The sequence below is a fragment of the Carcharodon carcharias genome, chromosome 4 (genome assembly GCF_017639515.1).
Source record: "Carcharodon carcharias isolate sCarCar2 chromosome 4, sCarCar2.pri, whole genome shotgun sequence".
In the NCBI taxonomy this organism is placed as follows: Eukaryota; Metazoa; Chordata; class Chondrichthyes; order Lamniformes; family Lamnidae; genus Carcharodon; species Carcharodon carcharias.
In genome coordinates this window covers 13,916,806-13,932,890 of record NC_054470.1, presented here as the reverse complement: position 1 = coordinate 13,932,890, position 16,085 = coordinate 13,916,806, and the positions used below count along the sequence as shown (strand labels likewise).

General features: G+C 43.0%; 1 protein-coding gene across 4 annotated transcripts in view; it reads right to left on the bottom strand.

The window, feature by feature from the left end:
- Nucleotides 1–16,085, bottom strand: part of LOC121277427 (synuclein, alpha interacting protein) — a 147,078-nt gene that overhangs the window by 38,340 nt on the left and 92,653 nt on the right. For all 4 annotated transcript variants that reach the window (XM_041186869.1, XM_041186871.1, XM_041186870.1 and 1 more), the window contains one exon: nucleotides 11,246–12,120. In XM_041186869.1, the coding sequence (XP_041042803.1) occupies nucleotides 11,246–12,120 (875 nt within the window). The remainder of the gene's footprint in view (nucleotides 1–11,245; nucleotides 12,121–16,085) is intronic.

Below are 16,085 nucleotides of genomic sequence, written 5' to 3'. Positions count from 1 at the left end.
CACAGCGAACACTAAGTTAGAAGAAACATTGTTTCCTGTTTCAGGTTTTTTGAATATTAACTTCTGACTCAACCCCAACCCATCCATTTTTGGGAGTTAAAATTCAACTCTGTGTTCCCTCTATCAAAGCCTTTCAAAATAACACCTCTAATTAGGTCACTTCTCTGCCTTTTGTTTTCAAAAGAAATGGCAATGTGCCTGTTCATCTTTGGCTGATACTTATAAACTCACTTCTGTATCAACCTGTATGTTTGCACACTCTCCGGTCCCTCTATAATCATTTTACAATATTGCAACAAGAACTGTATACTATATTCCAAGTGTGGCTTAAGCAAAATTCAATAGACGTTTAGCATAATTTCTCTACTGTCAATTCTATTCCTCTAGAAATTAATCAGAGTGCCGGTTTTCTTTCTTTTCAATGGCCATAACCTGTAGCCTACTTATAGTGGTGATTTGCATATTTGTACTTCTAGATCTATTTGCTCCTCTACCCCATTTAAATTCTTGTTTTTCTAAAATGCAATCTCCTCATACTTATCAAAATGTAATAGCTCACACCTATGTGAAGATTCATTTGCCAGTTATGGGCAGAATTTTCCATGCCCGCTAGCGTCGGGTGTCATGGTGGGCATGAGTGGAAAATATGGCAGGAAGGCCAAAAATCAGTTTCAAGGCGTTGTGAAACCAGTTTGCAACCATCAGCTCCGCCCATCAACGGTGGTCTGCGTTTCCCGCCACCACACATCGGGAACTTCATTGTAATACATCTTCATAATATTATAAGTCCGGCTCGTCAGAATCATCCCTCCACGCTAGATCATCCGAGCATGTTGGCATGCAATCACAACAGGATTTATAAGGCGTGCACCTGGCAAGCTGCACTTTGAGAGGAACTCGGAGGTGAGCGCTCAGTAACTTTGAGCAGCACTAACGAGGATCCTGGTTCAACCTCAAAGTTGAGGCACTGTGCATTCAGGTGAGGGCACAGCAAGTTGCCTTTTCCCAGCACTGATGGAGCAAGGGCCACACTGTGGTTGATGGTAAAGTTCAAGCACATGCAGGGGTTGGGGGATGGGGGAGGGAAGCAGCCACGCATTAGGGAAATCTTGTACAAAGTGAGCACTCCTCCGCAGCCAAGACAGTTCAGGCACAGCCACATTGACAGGCTTGGAGTTGGGCCTCTAGCTTAGCTGCCCACCAAATGCTCCAGAGCTTTTCACCCCTCAGGCACAGACTGCAAACTAAGGAGGAGTGTTTTAGTGGACTGCAGGACAGTTGGACGACAGGGCACATTGCACAATCTCCTTGTGAAAGCTGGCTATGGAGCAGTCACTGGTGGAGGTGCTCACAGCCCCTTGCAATGTTATCATTTGGGTTTGGACCAGTCTCCCTCATGGTTCAAGCTAACAGTGCAGCCTTGCAGTGCAAGTTAGGAGAATGCCTGCGCCTGAGCTGAGAGCACAACATGAGTCCAGTGGGAGAAGCAGCCGCCAATCGGTCAGGTAGAGTGGGACGGAGGAGGGTGGGGTTTCGGGCATCCATGCAGCACACTAAACTCTGGCCATCCAAGTGGTGGCCAGCACTCTCCGGGATGCGATAAGGGGCCTTCAGATTTATACAGCCATGCCAACTCATGTGTCTCTCTCTTTCAGAGTACATCAGGGGCATGGAGCTTGGTGACCCAGCTGTATGCCTCATGGCTTACAGAGAGCGGAGACGAAGGAGAAGAGAGTGACAGAGGCGCCTGGCTAGGCAGAGGGAGGAGCAGCACCTTCAGGAAGAAGGGGCAGCTGGGGCTCCTATATACACCACTGAAGAGCCACAGCGAAACTGGTCAGCTACTAGCTAGACCCAGAGTCTATAGATGGTGCTTGTCATTCCTACAGAAGATTGAGAACCAGTGTCGCCAAGGACTGCGCATGTCCAGGCAAACTGGTCAGTCACATATGCCACCTGCTGCAGGATTTGGTGCTGGGGGATATGGAGGGCATCCACTGCCGGTTGCCATGAGATCGACCACAACGCTCCAATTCTACACCAATGGCTCCTTCCAAGGCTCCAAAGGTGACCTCTGTAGGATATCGCAAGCCTCCACGCACAAATGCATCCATGTGGTCATGGATGCCATTTTTGCGAAGGCACACAACTTAGTGCATTTTGCCTGAGATCAGGAAAGCCAGGATGCAAGAGCACTGGGATTTGCCCAGATCTCAGAGATTTCCTCAGGTGCTGGATGCCATTGATTGCACTCATGTGGCGCTTAGATCTCCATGGCTACAATCAATCAATTACGTCAACCACAAGGGCTTCCACTCACTGAATGTCCAGCTGGTGTGTGACCACCACAAAGGCACACAGTTCCCAGGGAGTGTCCATGACTCCTACATTCTCAGTAGCTCTCAGATCCCTGACGTCTTTCAGGATCCTCAGAGGCTGCAGAGTTGGCTCCTCGGGAACAAGGGCTATCTACAAAGGACTTGGCTGATGACATCCATGCAGTGGCCTGAGACTGCAGCAGTGAGAAGGTACAACAAGGCTCATGCTGCAACTCACACTTTTGTGGAGCAAACCATCGGAATGTTGAAAATGAGGTTCCGGTGCATGAACTGGCCTGGTGGAGCCCTGCAATACAGTCAACAAAGACTGCCACGCATTGTTGTCGTCTGCTGCACCGTTCACAAACTGGCGCTGCAACATGGAGAGAAGCTGGCTGAGAGGGAGATAGAGGAGCTGCACATCTCCTCCAATGAGGAGGATGCTCTCTGCGACGGAGGAGTCTAGGCAGAATGCAGGTGAAGATTCCGCCCTCAGGGCAGAGCTTCAGGATTCCTTCAATGACAAATTGGCGACTCTAACAGAGAGGGGCTTTAACCGAATGGATCTAAATATGATTGAGTTACGCTCTGACCTGCAAGCCCTCACAGTGGTTCTGGCCACAGGTGGTGTTTTCCATTGTGGGAGATGATGTGGACGCCAAACGCCAGCACTCGGTGCCCATGCATCTGCGGTGAGCAGGGAGGTAGATTTGGACCTCGTCGGCACAGCAGCTGCCTGTCGTCGCTGCGAGCTCCTCTCAGGGTGTTCCGGATGAGGGCAGCAGCTCCTCCGCCCCTCTGTCAGTCAACATTTCTTCCGTTGAGGCTGCGACAACTGGGGAGGTGCCAGTTCTGGAACTGGCCACTCCCTCCCAGGCAGGGCCATCACAGGCTCCACAGGCCAGAGGACGCCCGCCAAGGTCATCGAGGTCAAAAGGCCACCAGAGTCAGCAGGCTGTCTCTCAAGCTATTCCGAGCGATGGGACGGCACCTAGATGTAGCACCCGAAAACGTAAGCATAAGGCACCTTAGGCACTCCACGGATATGTCCCTGGTGATTTTGTGTTGGCCTTAGAATAGGGACCCATATTTTTGTGATTGCTAACAAGTGGTGTGTGTTTTTGTTTTGGACAAAATAAAGTCCACGTTTGTAACCATGGCTGAGGGTCTTTTGTTTGAGGTGCATTTTTCTTTTTCACAGATTTATCCTGAGTGTTTGAGTGGACATTGATGTTTCTGTACTAAGCCCTTATTTGCAGCTGATCAGGTGGAAGATGTGGCATCTAAGTTCCACATGTGGAAGTGCCAGGCAATGCTGTTCCTGCTGATTCATGTGTGTGGAGCTAGCTGAAGGATCTTTGGATTAAATTGGCCCAGGTGTCCCTGCCTCCTTGGTGTAAATGCGGGTCATTGTTCTGCCTCTCATCATCGCCCTGTGCTTCCTCATCCTCTGAGGCACTGCTGGATTCATCATGTGCAGCCTCATCCAGGGTGTCAAGGTCTTCACCGTCAACCGCATCCCCCCTTTCCAGCGCAAAATTGTGCAGGGCGCAGCAGACTACAACTATCAGAGAGATGCGATCTGCGGGGTACTGGAATGTGCCCCCTGAGCGGTCCAGGCAACGGAAGCACATCTTGAGAAGACCGATGGCTCTCTCCACCACAGCCCTTGTGGTGCCCTGGCTCCTATTATACTGATGCTCAGCTTCTGTTCTTGGACGGCGTAGTAGCGTCATGAGCCACCTTCACAGGGGATAGTCCTTGTCACCCAGCAGCCAACCATCCAGCCGAGCTGGAGCGCTGAAGAGCCCAGCACCTGGGAGTGTCTGAGGATGTAGGCGTCGTGGGAGCTGCCTGGGGTACCTTGCACAGACTTGCAGAATATGCATCCTGTGGTCACACACTATCTGCACGTTCATGGAGTGGAAGTCCTTCCTGTTGACAAAGGCACCGGGCTCACCTGCTGGCGCCTTGATGGCCACATGTGTATAGTCTATTGCACCCTGGACGTGGGGGAAGCCAGCAATGGCTGCGAAGCCTCTGGCTCGCTGTACCTGACCTGCCTGGTCGCAGCGGAAGTGGATGATGGTCAATGCCCATCTGAACAGAGCATCTGTAACCTGTTTGACACAAGTGTGGACAGCTGATTGGGAGACACTGCAAAGATCACCCACCGAGCCCTGGAAGGAGCCAGAGGCATGGAAGTGGAGGGCAACTGTGAGCTTCAGAGTCGCTGTCATGGGGTGTCCACTCATACAGTTAGAGGAGATCTCAGGGCCAATCATCTGACAGAAATAGTTGACTGTCCCCCTTGCGAGTCGGAGCCTCCTTCAGCACTGTACCTCAGTCATATTGAGGTAGCTGCTTCGCTGCCTGTATACCCTGGCAGCAGGATAGTGGCGTCTTCTGCGGCCCCTTCCACCTTGGACAACCTCTTGGCCCTGCGCCCCTTGTGCCTGCGCCTGTCCTCCCAAAGCTGGCTCCCCTGGAGGCTGATTGTCCAGTTCTGGCCTCCTCCTTATTCTATCCCTCCCTTCCTCCTCAGGGGAGCTGCCTCCACTGGAGAGGTCAGAACCCATATCCCCAGGCTAACTGGAGGCCTCCAGAAAGCTGCAGGCCCAAGAAAGATTACTGTCTGCAGACTGGTTTCAAAGTACACAAGAAGCTCTTGGAAATCTATGAGAACTACTAACAATCTCACTGGCAACTTTTAAACACTTTCATCAATTATAACTTTGTCAAAAACATGAACAACCCCTCTGAGTCCACATATCCCGACATTGCAAAAGTTTTCTTAAATAATCTCTGACCCGCCTTTCCGTTGGGCCCATGCGTCAACCCAAAGTTCGCACGGGCCCCTCAAAATCGTATACAATTGACAAGGGGCTTAAGGAGCCCTTCAATTAATGGGGGGCAAACTGAGCACGCCTGCCCACTGAAATATCGCGATGGTGCACGCTGTCCTTTTTCATGAAAGAGATATACAATTTGTATATAGGCAGCAGAGGAGAGAACATGACAAGAAAGAAGTGTTCCTTTTCATGAAAGAAGTATACAATTTGTATTTGGGCAGCAGAGGAGAGAGCATGACAAGGAAGAAGTGTCCCTTATCATGAGGTATACAATTTGTATATGGGCAGCAGAGGAGAGAGAACATGACAAGGAAGAAGTGTCCCTTTTCATGAAAGAGGTATACAATTTGTATATGGGCAGCAGAGGAGAGAGCATGACAAGGAAGAAGTGTCCCTTTTCATGAAAAAGGTATACAATTTGTATATGGGCAGCAGAGGAGAGAGCATGACAAGGAAGAAGTGTCCCTTATCATGAGGTATACAATTTTTATATGGGCAGCAGAGGAGAGAGAACATGACAAGGAAGAAGTGTCCCTTTTCATGAAAGAGGTATACAATTTGTACATGGACAGCACAAGAAAGAGAGTATGACCAGGAAGAATACTAGAGATTAGGAACAAAGTTAAAAATTGAGCAAGGAAACGGGAACTATGAACTTCAATTATGAGGGAACATAAAACACAATGATGAGGTCATCTCACACAAAAAATAAAAATAGGAAAGTTGGAATGGGAATAGGATCACTAAGGGACAGCCAGGGTGAAATCACAGGCAGTAGTAGTGAAATAACAGAAATATTGAGTAATTATTTTGCTTCTGTATTTACCAAGGAGATGGAAGGTGAGATTAGAAATGATATAACAGCTTTTCAATGAGAGGGGGAAGAAATTTGGTGCCGATACAGGGGCAGAAATAAAGGCAGGAAGATGGAGAATTTCCTGACGCTGCATGTCAGAGAACCAACACGATGCCAACTCTCAGCCATTTTCATGGAAGCAGCAGGTGGCTTGTTAGCTCAGTTAAAATCACAGAATCACAGAATTGTTACGGTGTAGTAGGAGGCCATTCGGCCAATCGTGTCTGCTCTGGCTCTCTGAGCATTTTAACCTAGTGCCAATCTCCTGCCTTTTCCCCCTAACCCTGCACATTGGATGATTATTTAAATAGAAACAATGCCTTCTTGAATGTCTCAGTTGAACCTGCCTCCACCACATTTCCATGCTGGGTATTCCAAACCCTAACTACTCGCTGTGTGAAAAAGATTTTTCTCACCTCACATTTGCTTCTTTTGCAAGACACTTTAAAACTGTGCCCTCTGGTTCCCAATCTGTTTACAAGCGGGAACAGTTTCTCCCTATCATCTCTGTCCAGACCCTTCATGATTTTGAAAACTTGTATCAAGTCTCCTCTTAGCCTTATCCTCTCCAAGGAAAACAATCCCAACTTCTCCAATCTTTCTTCATAACTGAAGTGCCTCATCCCTGGAACCATTCTCGTAAACCTCTTCTGCACTGTCTGCAACGTGTTCACATCCTTCCTATAGTGTGGCGCCCAGAAGAGTACACCATACTCCAGCTGAGATCTAACCAGTGTCTTATATAATTTCATCATAACCTCCCCTATGCCCCTATTAATGAAGCCTAAAACACTGTATGCTTTAGGATCAGCACTCTCTCTACCTGTCCTGCTACCTTTAATGACTTATGTACATATACATCCAGGTCTCTCTGCTTCTGCACATCCTTTAGAATAGTATCCTTTATTTTATACTATCTCTCCTTGTTCTTTGTACCAAATGATCGGGCACTGACTGGAATTTTCCAGTCAAGCTGTGGGCCTCCTGTAGTGACTGAAACCCGGCAGATGTTTGGAGGTCGCCTCCTGTCAACAGACCCCCAGTGGAGGTCAGTATCACTGAGACTTCAACTACCCGTAGCCACCACACCATCCTGGCCTCAGCTGTGGCAGCTGGTCACCCTGTAGAAGGGTTTCCTTTCCATAATGATGGTCCAGAAACTGAGGCCATTTTTATAAGAAACAGTGACAGTGCACATCAAGATCAAGGCGCCCTATCTCTCTCTCTCTCCACCCCACTTACCTGCAATGGTAAGCTGCTGCTCCTCCAGTGCTGGAGGGTTTGTTATTGGTTCAACTTCGAGAGCCCACCCATTTTTCTTAATTGGATGGCAAGCGCATGCTCTGCCAACTAATTCGCCAATCCTACAAAAATCACTGTCGTGTAGCTGTTCAGTGTGGGGTCGAAAATATTTAATCCCACCTTCACGGTCCTGACCTCAAAGTGAAAATCCTGCCCATGGTGTCTCATATATGTTTGGTTTGTTCCTGTTTTTTAGGCAGAATGTGTGTTTCCTGGTCTCTGTTGAACATTGTTTTAAAAGCTTCCCATTGCTATTCTATGTCTTTGTTTGCTAATATTTTTGTCTCTTTTATTTTCCCAAGTTCTATTCTCAGCTCCTCAAAAATCATATTTTCTCCAATCTATTACCCTAGAGTTTTTCATGCTTGCGTCCTCAATTCTTATCTTGAACCACATTGGTCACTATTGCCTAGATGTTCCCCTATTTCTACTTCTTTTATCTGTTCCAATTCAATTCCCATTACTTGGTCCAGTAAAAAATCCTCCTTTGTAGGAATTCCTATATACTGGGTTAGGATGGAGTCCCGTACACATTGTAGGAACACCATTGCCTTATTCTCTTTACCTAGCTATGCTGGACAATGAATTCTAGGGTGGTTGAAATTCCCCCAAGATTATTCTGCGTTTTTTAAAAACTTTTATTTTCCTAGTTTGGTTGCACATTTCTTCCTCTAACAAGTGTTCTGTAAACTACTGTATACTATAAACTACTTTTTTCTGTAAACTAGTACAAACTACTCGTATTAGTAGGATTGAGTTTTATCTTTTCTCCATATCCACATGCAATCTATTTCAGTCTTACTACTGGCTGTATCACATTTTTCTTCTGCCATTGTTACTTTCAATACGTATTGTCTATCTATCTTTTCTGAAGATGCATATTTTGCAATGTTTAATTCCAATTCTGACTTTTGTGTGACTATAGCTTAGTAATCATTACTATATCTGGCTCCACACAAAGTATTATTGCCCTGGATTCCCCTGTTTTATTACGGACACTGCGTGTGTTGCTTTATAGATAGTTTAACTCATTCTTATTGGCAGTTCTTCTCACTTTATTTTTAACCATCTTTTTAGATTCCTGTTCTATAACTATTTATTCCCTGGTAACTTTTGTTGAGCCTTCTGTTGGTGGAAGAGATATTAGATACACTGCAGCTAAATATTTGTAACCTTTAGGCCAATGGTTGCCTGGAGTGAAAAAAGGCAATGCTAATGAGAAATTTAAGTAGAATGATGTAAAACAAATTAAGATGTAACATTGTTTCCACACAAGTGATTAGTCAGGCCCCCATCTGGTGTAGATCATGCAGATCTGCTTACTTAACTAAAAGTGTATTATTGCTTTCAAGAGGATACAGAGGCATGCAACCAGAATCATTGTGGCAATAGGATCTAAGTTATGAGAAAGGCCCATGTTGCTTACCATGGGTTGTCATTTCAGTGGGTTGTCACTCTAGTTATTTACAAAGGGTGCTAGTTTAGTTGTAACATCTTTGTACAAGCATATTTGCACACTGAGAGATACGCAATCCAGGCACTAATCAAAGGAGTGCCCAGATAATTGTGGAAATTTAAGCAGAATTGAGTTACATGTGGAAATACAATGGTCGAAATCTTCTCCCCCTGCAGGAGGTGAGGAAGGAGGTGTGAGGACTTGAAAATTAGATGGGTTGGTGTATGGATCGATATCCGATGCCTTCTTGCCTCCACCGAATGTAGGTTCTGGGCAGGAAAGCCCATGGTCAATTTTCCCAACCCGCTGCCACTTGAGACCCTTAATGGGGCAGGGGACAACCGCTGACAGTCGCCGCTTGCTGCTGACCCCCATGGCCCTTCTCCCCATGATCCCCAATCTGCATGACCCACTCCCAGCAACACTTACATTGTCACATGTATCACATTTTCGTTAGATTCATTAGTTGCAAAATGAAAATGCAACAACAGGTTCAGTTGCTTAGGTGACATAACACAATAACAACCTGAAGAATTTTGCATAAAATTTACAGGAAATTTGAGCATAATTTAATATTGACAAATTGGGCATAGGAATGGTTGCATTTTCAGGCCTGGCTGTCAGGCTCCACCCAAGAAGGCAATTCCAGGTTATGCTGAGAAATATGTTTCATTAGTGAACGTGAGATGGGGTTAAGAGAGGACTTTGTTCTTTACCTTTGCTAATGTATAATTGATTCATGGCTAACTTATTACTGAATATTTACAGAACTTTCTCACTGGCACAACTAGAAATATTCATCCAAAGTCAAAAAAATTGCATTCCAATCATTGTTGAAACTTTTTAAAAAATTACCAACCTAAAGAGTTAACCAATTTTTATAAGTGCATATTTTGAAATGATTGTTGCTAGGACAGGACTCAATATGCAATTACAGTCTGCCCTAGAAGCTATTGTATAATTACTATCTAAAACAAAGCAGAACACTACATCCAAGTTATTACCCGATTTCAGCTTGGTACTGTATATCCATACAAAACAGTTTATTTGTAGCAGATCAGCATGCTGCTTGATCGTATGGCTGGAACGGACCAGAGCCTTGGATTAAGGTTAAGTAACTATGGTACTGTCATAGGAACATAGGACTTAGGAGCAGGAGTAGGCCATTCGGCTCTTCGGACTTGCTCCACCATTTGATAAGATCATAGCTAATTTGGTTGTAGTCTCAACTCCGCTTTCCTGTCTACTCTCCCATAATCCTTGACTCACTTGCCTATCAAAAATCTATCTAACTCAGCCTTGAATAAATTCAATGACCCAGCCTCCGCTGCTTTCTGGAGAAGAGAGTTCCACAGAGTAACAACCCTCCAGAGAAAAAAATTCTCCTCATCTCTATCTTAAAAGGGAGACCTCTTGTTCTTAAGCTGTATCCCATAGATCTGGTCTCCACCACAAGAGGGAACATCATCTCAGCAACCACCCTGTCAAGTCCTCTCAGGGTCTTATATATTTCAATAAGATCACCTCTCATTCTTCTAAACCGCAATGGGTATTGGCCCAGCCTGTTCAGCCTTTCTTCATAAGATAAGTCCTTCATCCCAGGAATCAGTCGAGTGAACCTTCTCTGAACTGCTTCCAATATAATTATATCCTTTTTCAAATAAGGGGAGTCCAAAATTGTGCACAGTACTCCAGATATGGTCGCATGAAGGCCCTGCACAGCTGCAGTAAAACTTCACCACTTTTTTATTCCATTCCCCTTACAATAAATGGCAACATTTAATTTGCCTTCCTCATCACTTCCTGTACCTCCATACTAAAATGTTGTGATTCATGCACAAATTTCAGTTGCAATGTCACAAATTCTTGTGAGCACTGAAGTATCACAGAGCCTACTGCAGTGATCTCATCAGAAGTTCAGTCAGATTCACAACTGAAAATTAATCTTGAAATAACTGTAGGTAAGTGAACCACAATGACACCTAAAGCTCTTATGATCTTTAATGTCTGATGTTATCTTCAGTACTCTAAAGAAATGGAATACACTCCCTAAAAGGCCAATGTTCATTTACAATTTAAAACATCTGCATCACAATATACAAAAACCTTCAGTTAACTTATCTAACAATCAGAAAGCTTTACCAACCAGTAAAAATTCTGCTTTCTCAACTGGATTTAGTGAATAGGACAATGGTGCAGCATTTCCGCATACAATTGCTAGGCAGTTTGTTAGCTATTAAAAAAATATATAGCCTTTAGCAATATAGTTTTGTTCTACACCAGTGCTGAAATTTCTTTGGAATCTTGTTAGAATACAGGGCCAAACCTAAAACAGGCATAAATTACAGTAAAAAAAAAATCAGAATCATGAACAAAAGTATTAAGAAAAAGTATCTAACCATTTTTCTTTTATGCTACTCTCCGTTTTTGAAACATTTATAAACAATTGTGATTCACTTACCAGCAAAGAAATCTGTCCTTCTCTGACTATATTTAAAATACTTTTAATGTTTTTTGCTTCCTCACTTGTTTCTCCAGGTCTTCCCATACTGATCCCATTTTTATTACTGTTTCCTTCTTCTAGTTTGCTCTCCATTGGGGTTTGCAGAGACAATGTCCTTGGTCGAGAGTTTGGCACGGTACCACCAACATTGTGTCCATGTGAATTAACAAACAAACTTGAAGTTCTGCTGGTCAAGTCTTTACCCTCAGCTTCAGCATTGTGTACTGCATCGCAGCCATCTGATGATTGGGAGCTCTCTAAGCTACCCGTTACATGTCTATGATGGTTTGTGACAACTGCTTTTGCTTTCCGCAACTCCAAGCTATTTACTGGTGACAGAATACAAAACTGTGTCAAGTTGGCTGGTGAGTTCTCATGCTTCACTGCTGAACAGATCCTGGTGCCATCATCTCTCATTTCCACGCCTGGCCGATTCTCTGAGGCAACCTTTGTGAAAGGGCTACACCTCTGGGAAGGAAAGTGGTTCAATTTAATATAAGGCACATCCAAAATTTCATCCATATCCAAATCATAGTGCTCAAGTTCACCAAGCAAAATACTGGTGCCAGTGTCTTTGATCTTGAAGCACTGTCCATTGTTGTGACACAAGGTAGTACGCTCACTTGGATTTTCAGCATCATCTTGCTTTTTGTAGTCATCTTTGAGTTCATGTTGTTCAGTATCTCTATCATTTTCAGAGTTTTCCGGTTGGTGCTTCAGAGGTGAAACTCTTTTCACAGGTCTGAATTTGCTGTACACATCTGTGATGCCTTTGGCTTTTATTCCACTGCTAACTGATGATGTACCTCCGGAAGGCCAGTTTGAACTAGAAACTTAACATGTAATCAAAATCATTAGTAAACAAAAGTTCAAAAACTGTCCTTGGAATAATCCATTCTCACAAAAAAAACAAGCTCACCCACCTTTTTGTGTACAAGAACCATTGCCTTTACTAAAAAAGATAATTCAGCCCTTGAATACATTCTGCCAATAGAGACCAAAACTTCAATTTATATATGTGAAATATTTAATGTATTACATGTGTGAAATACTTAGGAAATCACAGAAAGCATGCTTGCTCATCCAGCCTAATGGTGTCATGAGATATCTCACCAAAAATAAATTTGACCAGTAATGCTTCAAACTGCATGAAAAGTTGCCTTTGTTACTTTATGACAAGATCATCTCACTTGTTAAACATTTGGGTCCCAACTGGATGAAAAATACAATCTTCAGAAATGATTTCCAATTGAAACTACATAAAAACACACAAAGGGAACAGAAAATCAAATAAAACGTAGGATTAAAAAATAAATTTAATATCAAACAGTTTTGGTGTCACTTTGTGAGCTGTAAAAGAAAAGGTCCAATCTAGCCTTCTGTGCGTGGATTAATGGTTTTTTAAAAAAAAAGCACTAACAGATTTTGGCTCTTGCAACCCATTCTGTATACTGGGGTAATGGTGTGGTGGGGTTAATAAATTCAGAACTAGTGTAGTGTTGAGTTATACACAGAGTATGTTTAACACAAAATATTTTCCTGGACTTATGCTAAAATTATATAAGCTACATTAATATAATTAACATTTGAAAAAAATGTTTGTGACTAAAAGATAAATTTTTGCATGAACGTTCATGGATGTAGCATTAACAAATTAGTGGCGAACAAAATATTTTGACAGATTTCTCCCATTATGAACAAGGGAGCAATAACTATAATTCTAAGTTCTAATGGATCTGACAAATTTATCTACTTAAAAGTGCATAAAATACAGTTTGTATCTCAATTTTGCAATGGATACAAGAATTAATTAATTGTCTTTTTAAACTTATTTCTATCAGCAGTTTTCAACTTAAAACCAAATCTAAATACAGTTGTTAATGTATCAATAGGCGCTTGCCTAGTGAACAAAACATATTAATCAGCTTATGGACAATAAATTGTCTAAACGTATACTTCCATATATCCTCATAAACAATGCATAATTTCTTTGATAATGGAAAAATAACTTGCAGCTTACCAAACACAGAAAAGCTATAGCTTACTAACTAATTTAGTTACTTTATACAAGGAATCCATTGTGTTTTTTAGATCCACAGTGCACAAGAGCTAGGGTTAACAAGGCTACGCTTTTATGTTGGTTTTATTTACATGTGAAATTCTTTCCAAGTGATATTGAAAAATGGATGCCAGATGTTTCCCAGCTGTTTTCTGCTGACAGGAACCATTAAAGACCTTGATGCAGACAAATCCTGTCCAGGGTTTATGAAAACAATCCCTTGCAAAGGCAGGTCTAGACCTTCAAAAGCTGCCAACATTTTGAACTTTCTATTATGCTAGCGTTGTTCTTTACCCTACAATATACAAACAGTTCAAAGGAAATCTTTAAAACATTCCTTCTGTGGCAAAATACTTAAGAAACGATGGTCAGTACAAAACTAATTTCCAATATTAACAAGTGTGATATGTTTTATTAGTTAAGATTGTATTTTGGGGGTAAAGTGATTAGTCATAGTCACGAAATAGGACCAATATGACAAATTTAACTGGATAAATTGGATACATCTCCTTGCTCCCATATTCTACTGTTCTTGAACTGAATATATAAACAATAACTGAAAGCACTAAAGGCCTTTTTCCTTCCCACTTAAAGAAAACTCAACCTCAGGCTACATAACACTAGGGGCAGAATTTTATGGTCCCATGGGCAGGTTTGCAGGTCGGCGGGGTGGTGGGGGCGGGGAGCGGACACACACATAAAATACCATGGGTGGCTTTCCCACTGCTTGCCTACCTGCCCTGGCCTAGATATGATGTAAAGGCAGCGGTCAAAGCTTCAGGCAGCCCATCCACATTTGTGCCAATTGGGGCCCTTAAGAAGCCAACTGATAGCTTCTAAGGGCCACTTCCCACCCAGTCACAATTTTTTTGGTCAGGAGGAGGAGGATAGCCATAGGTGGAATGACTTGCAGGTAAGCTGGCTTCGGACTTGGCCAGGAGGGACTTGGGCAGGAGAGAGGATGTACCTCCTTCATCAGAGGCTCTCCAACACCTCAGAAGTTCTGCCCCTCCCCTCCCACCCACCCCAACCCTGGGTGTCTCCTACACCCTCCAGCCCATGCACCCTGCCCCCATGTCTCCCGTCCCCTCCCTGGGTCTGCTGAGAGCCCAACCAACCCACAATTTACCTGTCATCCCCCTGTCTGTTCTTGTTCAGGGACTGAATGCAAGTTCTGGTAGTGGCCATCGCTCCCAGTGGTGTTGCTGGGATCAGAGAGCTGATGGCCAATCTCAGAGGTGGGACTTGCTCCCAAAATTGGGGCCTCAGAATGTCAAATGGCTACACAGCAGCCTGCTGGAGAGGGGCGAATTTAACGGCAACCTGCCACCCATAAATCCTGTCCTAGGTGTTTAAATGACTGATTTTTATTTTTGGGGAGCGGAATATAAAAAGGGATACTGGTCGAAGGAGTTAATGAAAAATCAAACTGGTACGTGCAGAACTTTAGAATAGCAACACTCCGTTTCCAGACACATGGCATTACGCAAATTTCAGATTTTCAAGAGGAATAATCCTATAAACTCAAAATTTCTTCTACCTCCTATTCTGCAAAGTCAAGTTTTTGCAGCTGTCAGATTACTATCTTTAAACTTTCTATGTAAAGTAGCTCGATAGATTTGTAGACAAGCACTTGAAAGTTTAACACCAAAAACGGCTTCTTTGAGATCAAACTCCATTTAAGGTTAATTATTACTTATCTGTACAGATCTTCTACGTTTTACTAGTAATTTTACATCTAACTTTTTTTATATGTAACTAAATCCAGTGAAAAGGCTGGCTTTCAATAATTCTTCTATTTTAACTGATTAACCTTTGTCTGTCAGCATGCAAAAATATTGTAGAAAAGAACACTGATATTACCACATGAAAATATTTCACATGGGACAGAAGGTGTGTCATCATACAAATGTCTTTAAGTACAGGAATTAAATAAACATTAATCACAGTGTTTTCTTTTAGGACGAGAAAAGGCCGCCCAAGTATCTGATCCCCAATATATCTTCACTTAAGCTCTTAATGTTCTTTAAAAAAGCTGTGCAATATGGTATTTTATTTTATTGCAAGTGGATAATGTTAAGTGGATAATGTTAATTATCGAGAATGATGAAGATGATGTTCTACCAGAAGTTTCAAAGGCACTGAGAAAGAACCACAACTAAGAAGTGAATTAAAGATTTATGGAAAACTTAACTGGCAAACTAAAGTTCTTTATTAATACAAGATTTAGCATTTTTCCTCCCCACTTTTTAGGTCTATACATGTGCTGCACCACAGCCTAGTCAACAACAGGCTAGGCAAGCTACTTGCACAGCTACTACTGAGTATAGTAACTGGTAACAGTTAAGTGACTTTCCTGGTGATTTTAGTATCATCCAATCAGAAAAGGTGGAAATATATTTTTGTAACACAATTATTAAGCCAAGCTAAGAGGATGCAAGAGAAAAGATAGCACCTTTAATAAACATATACAGTAAAAGGAATAAAGGATAGTCAAGAGATGGGAGGGCCAATTAGAGATTAGGGAAATTGTCTTGCTGAGACAGAGGGCATAGTTGGGGTAATAAGTAGTTTGCATTTGTCTTCATAAACCATTATAACAGGAAAGGAGGAGAGGATAAAAAAATTGGGGAAAAAAATAAATACAGATAAAGAGGAGCTACTTAAAAAGTTGCCAGTGCTCAAAGTAGAAAAGTAATCCAGTCCAGATGGGGTCTAGTTGCTGAGGAAAGCAAGGGC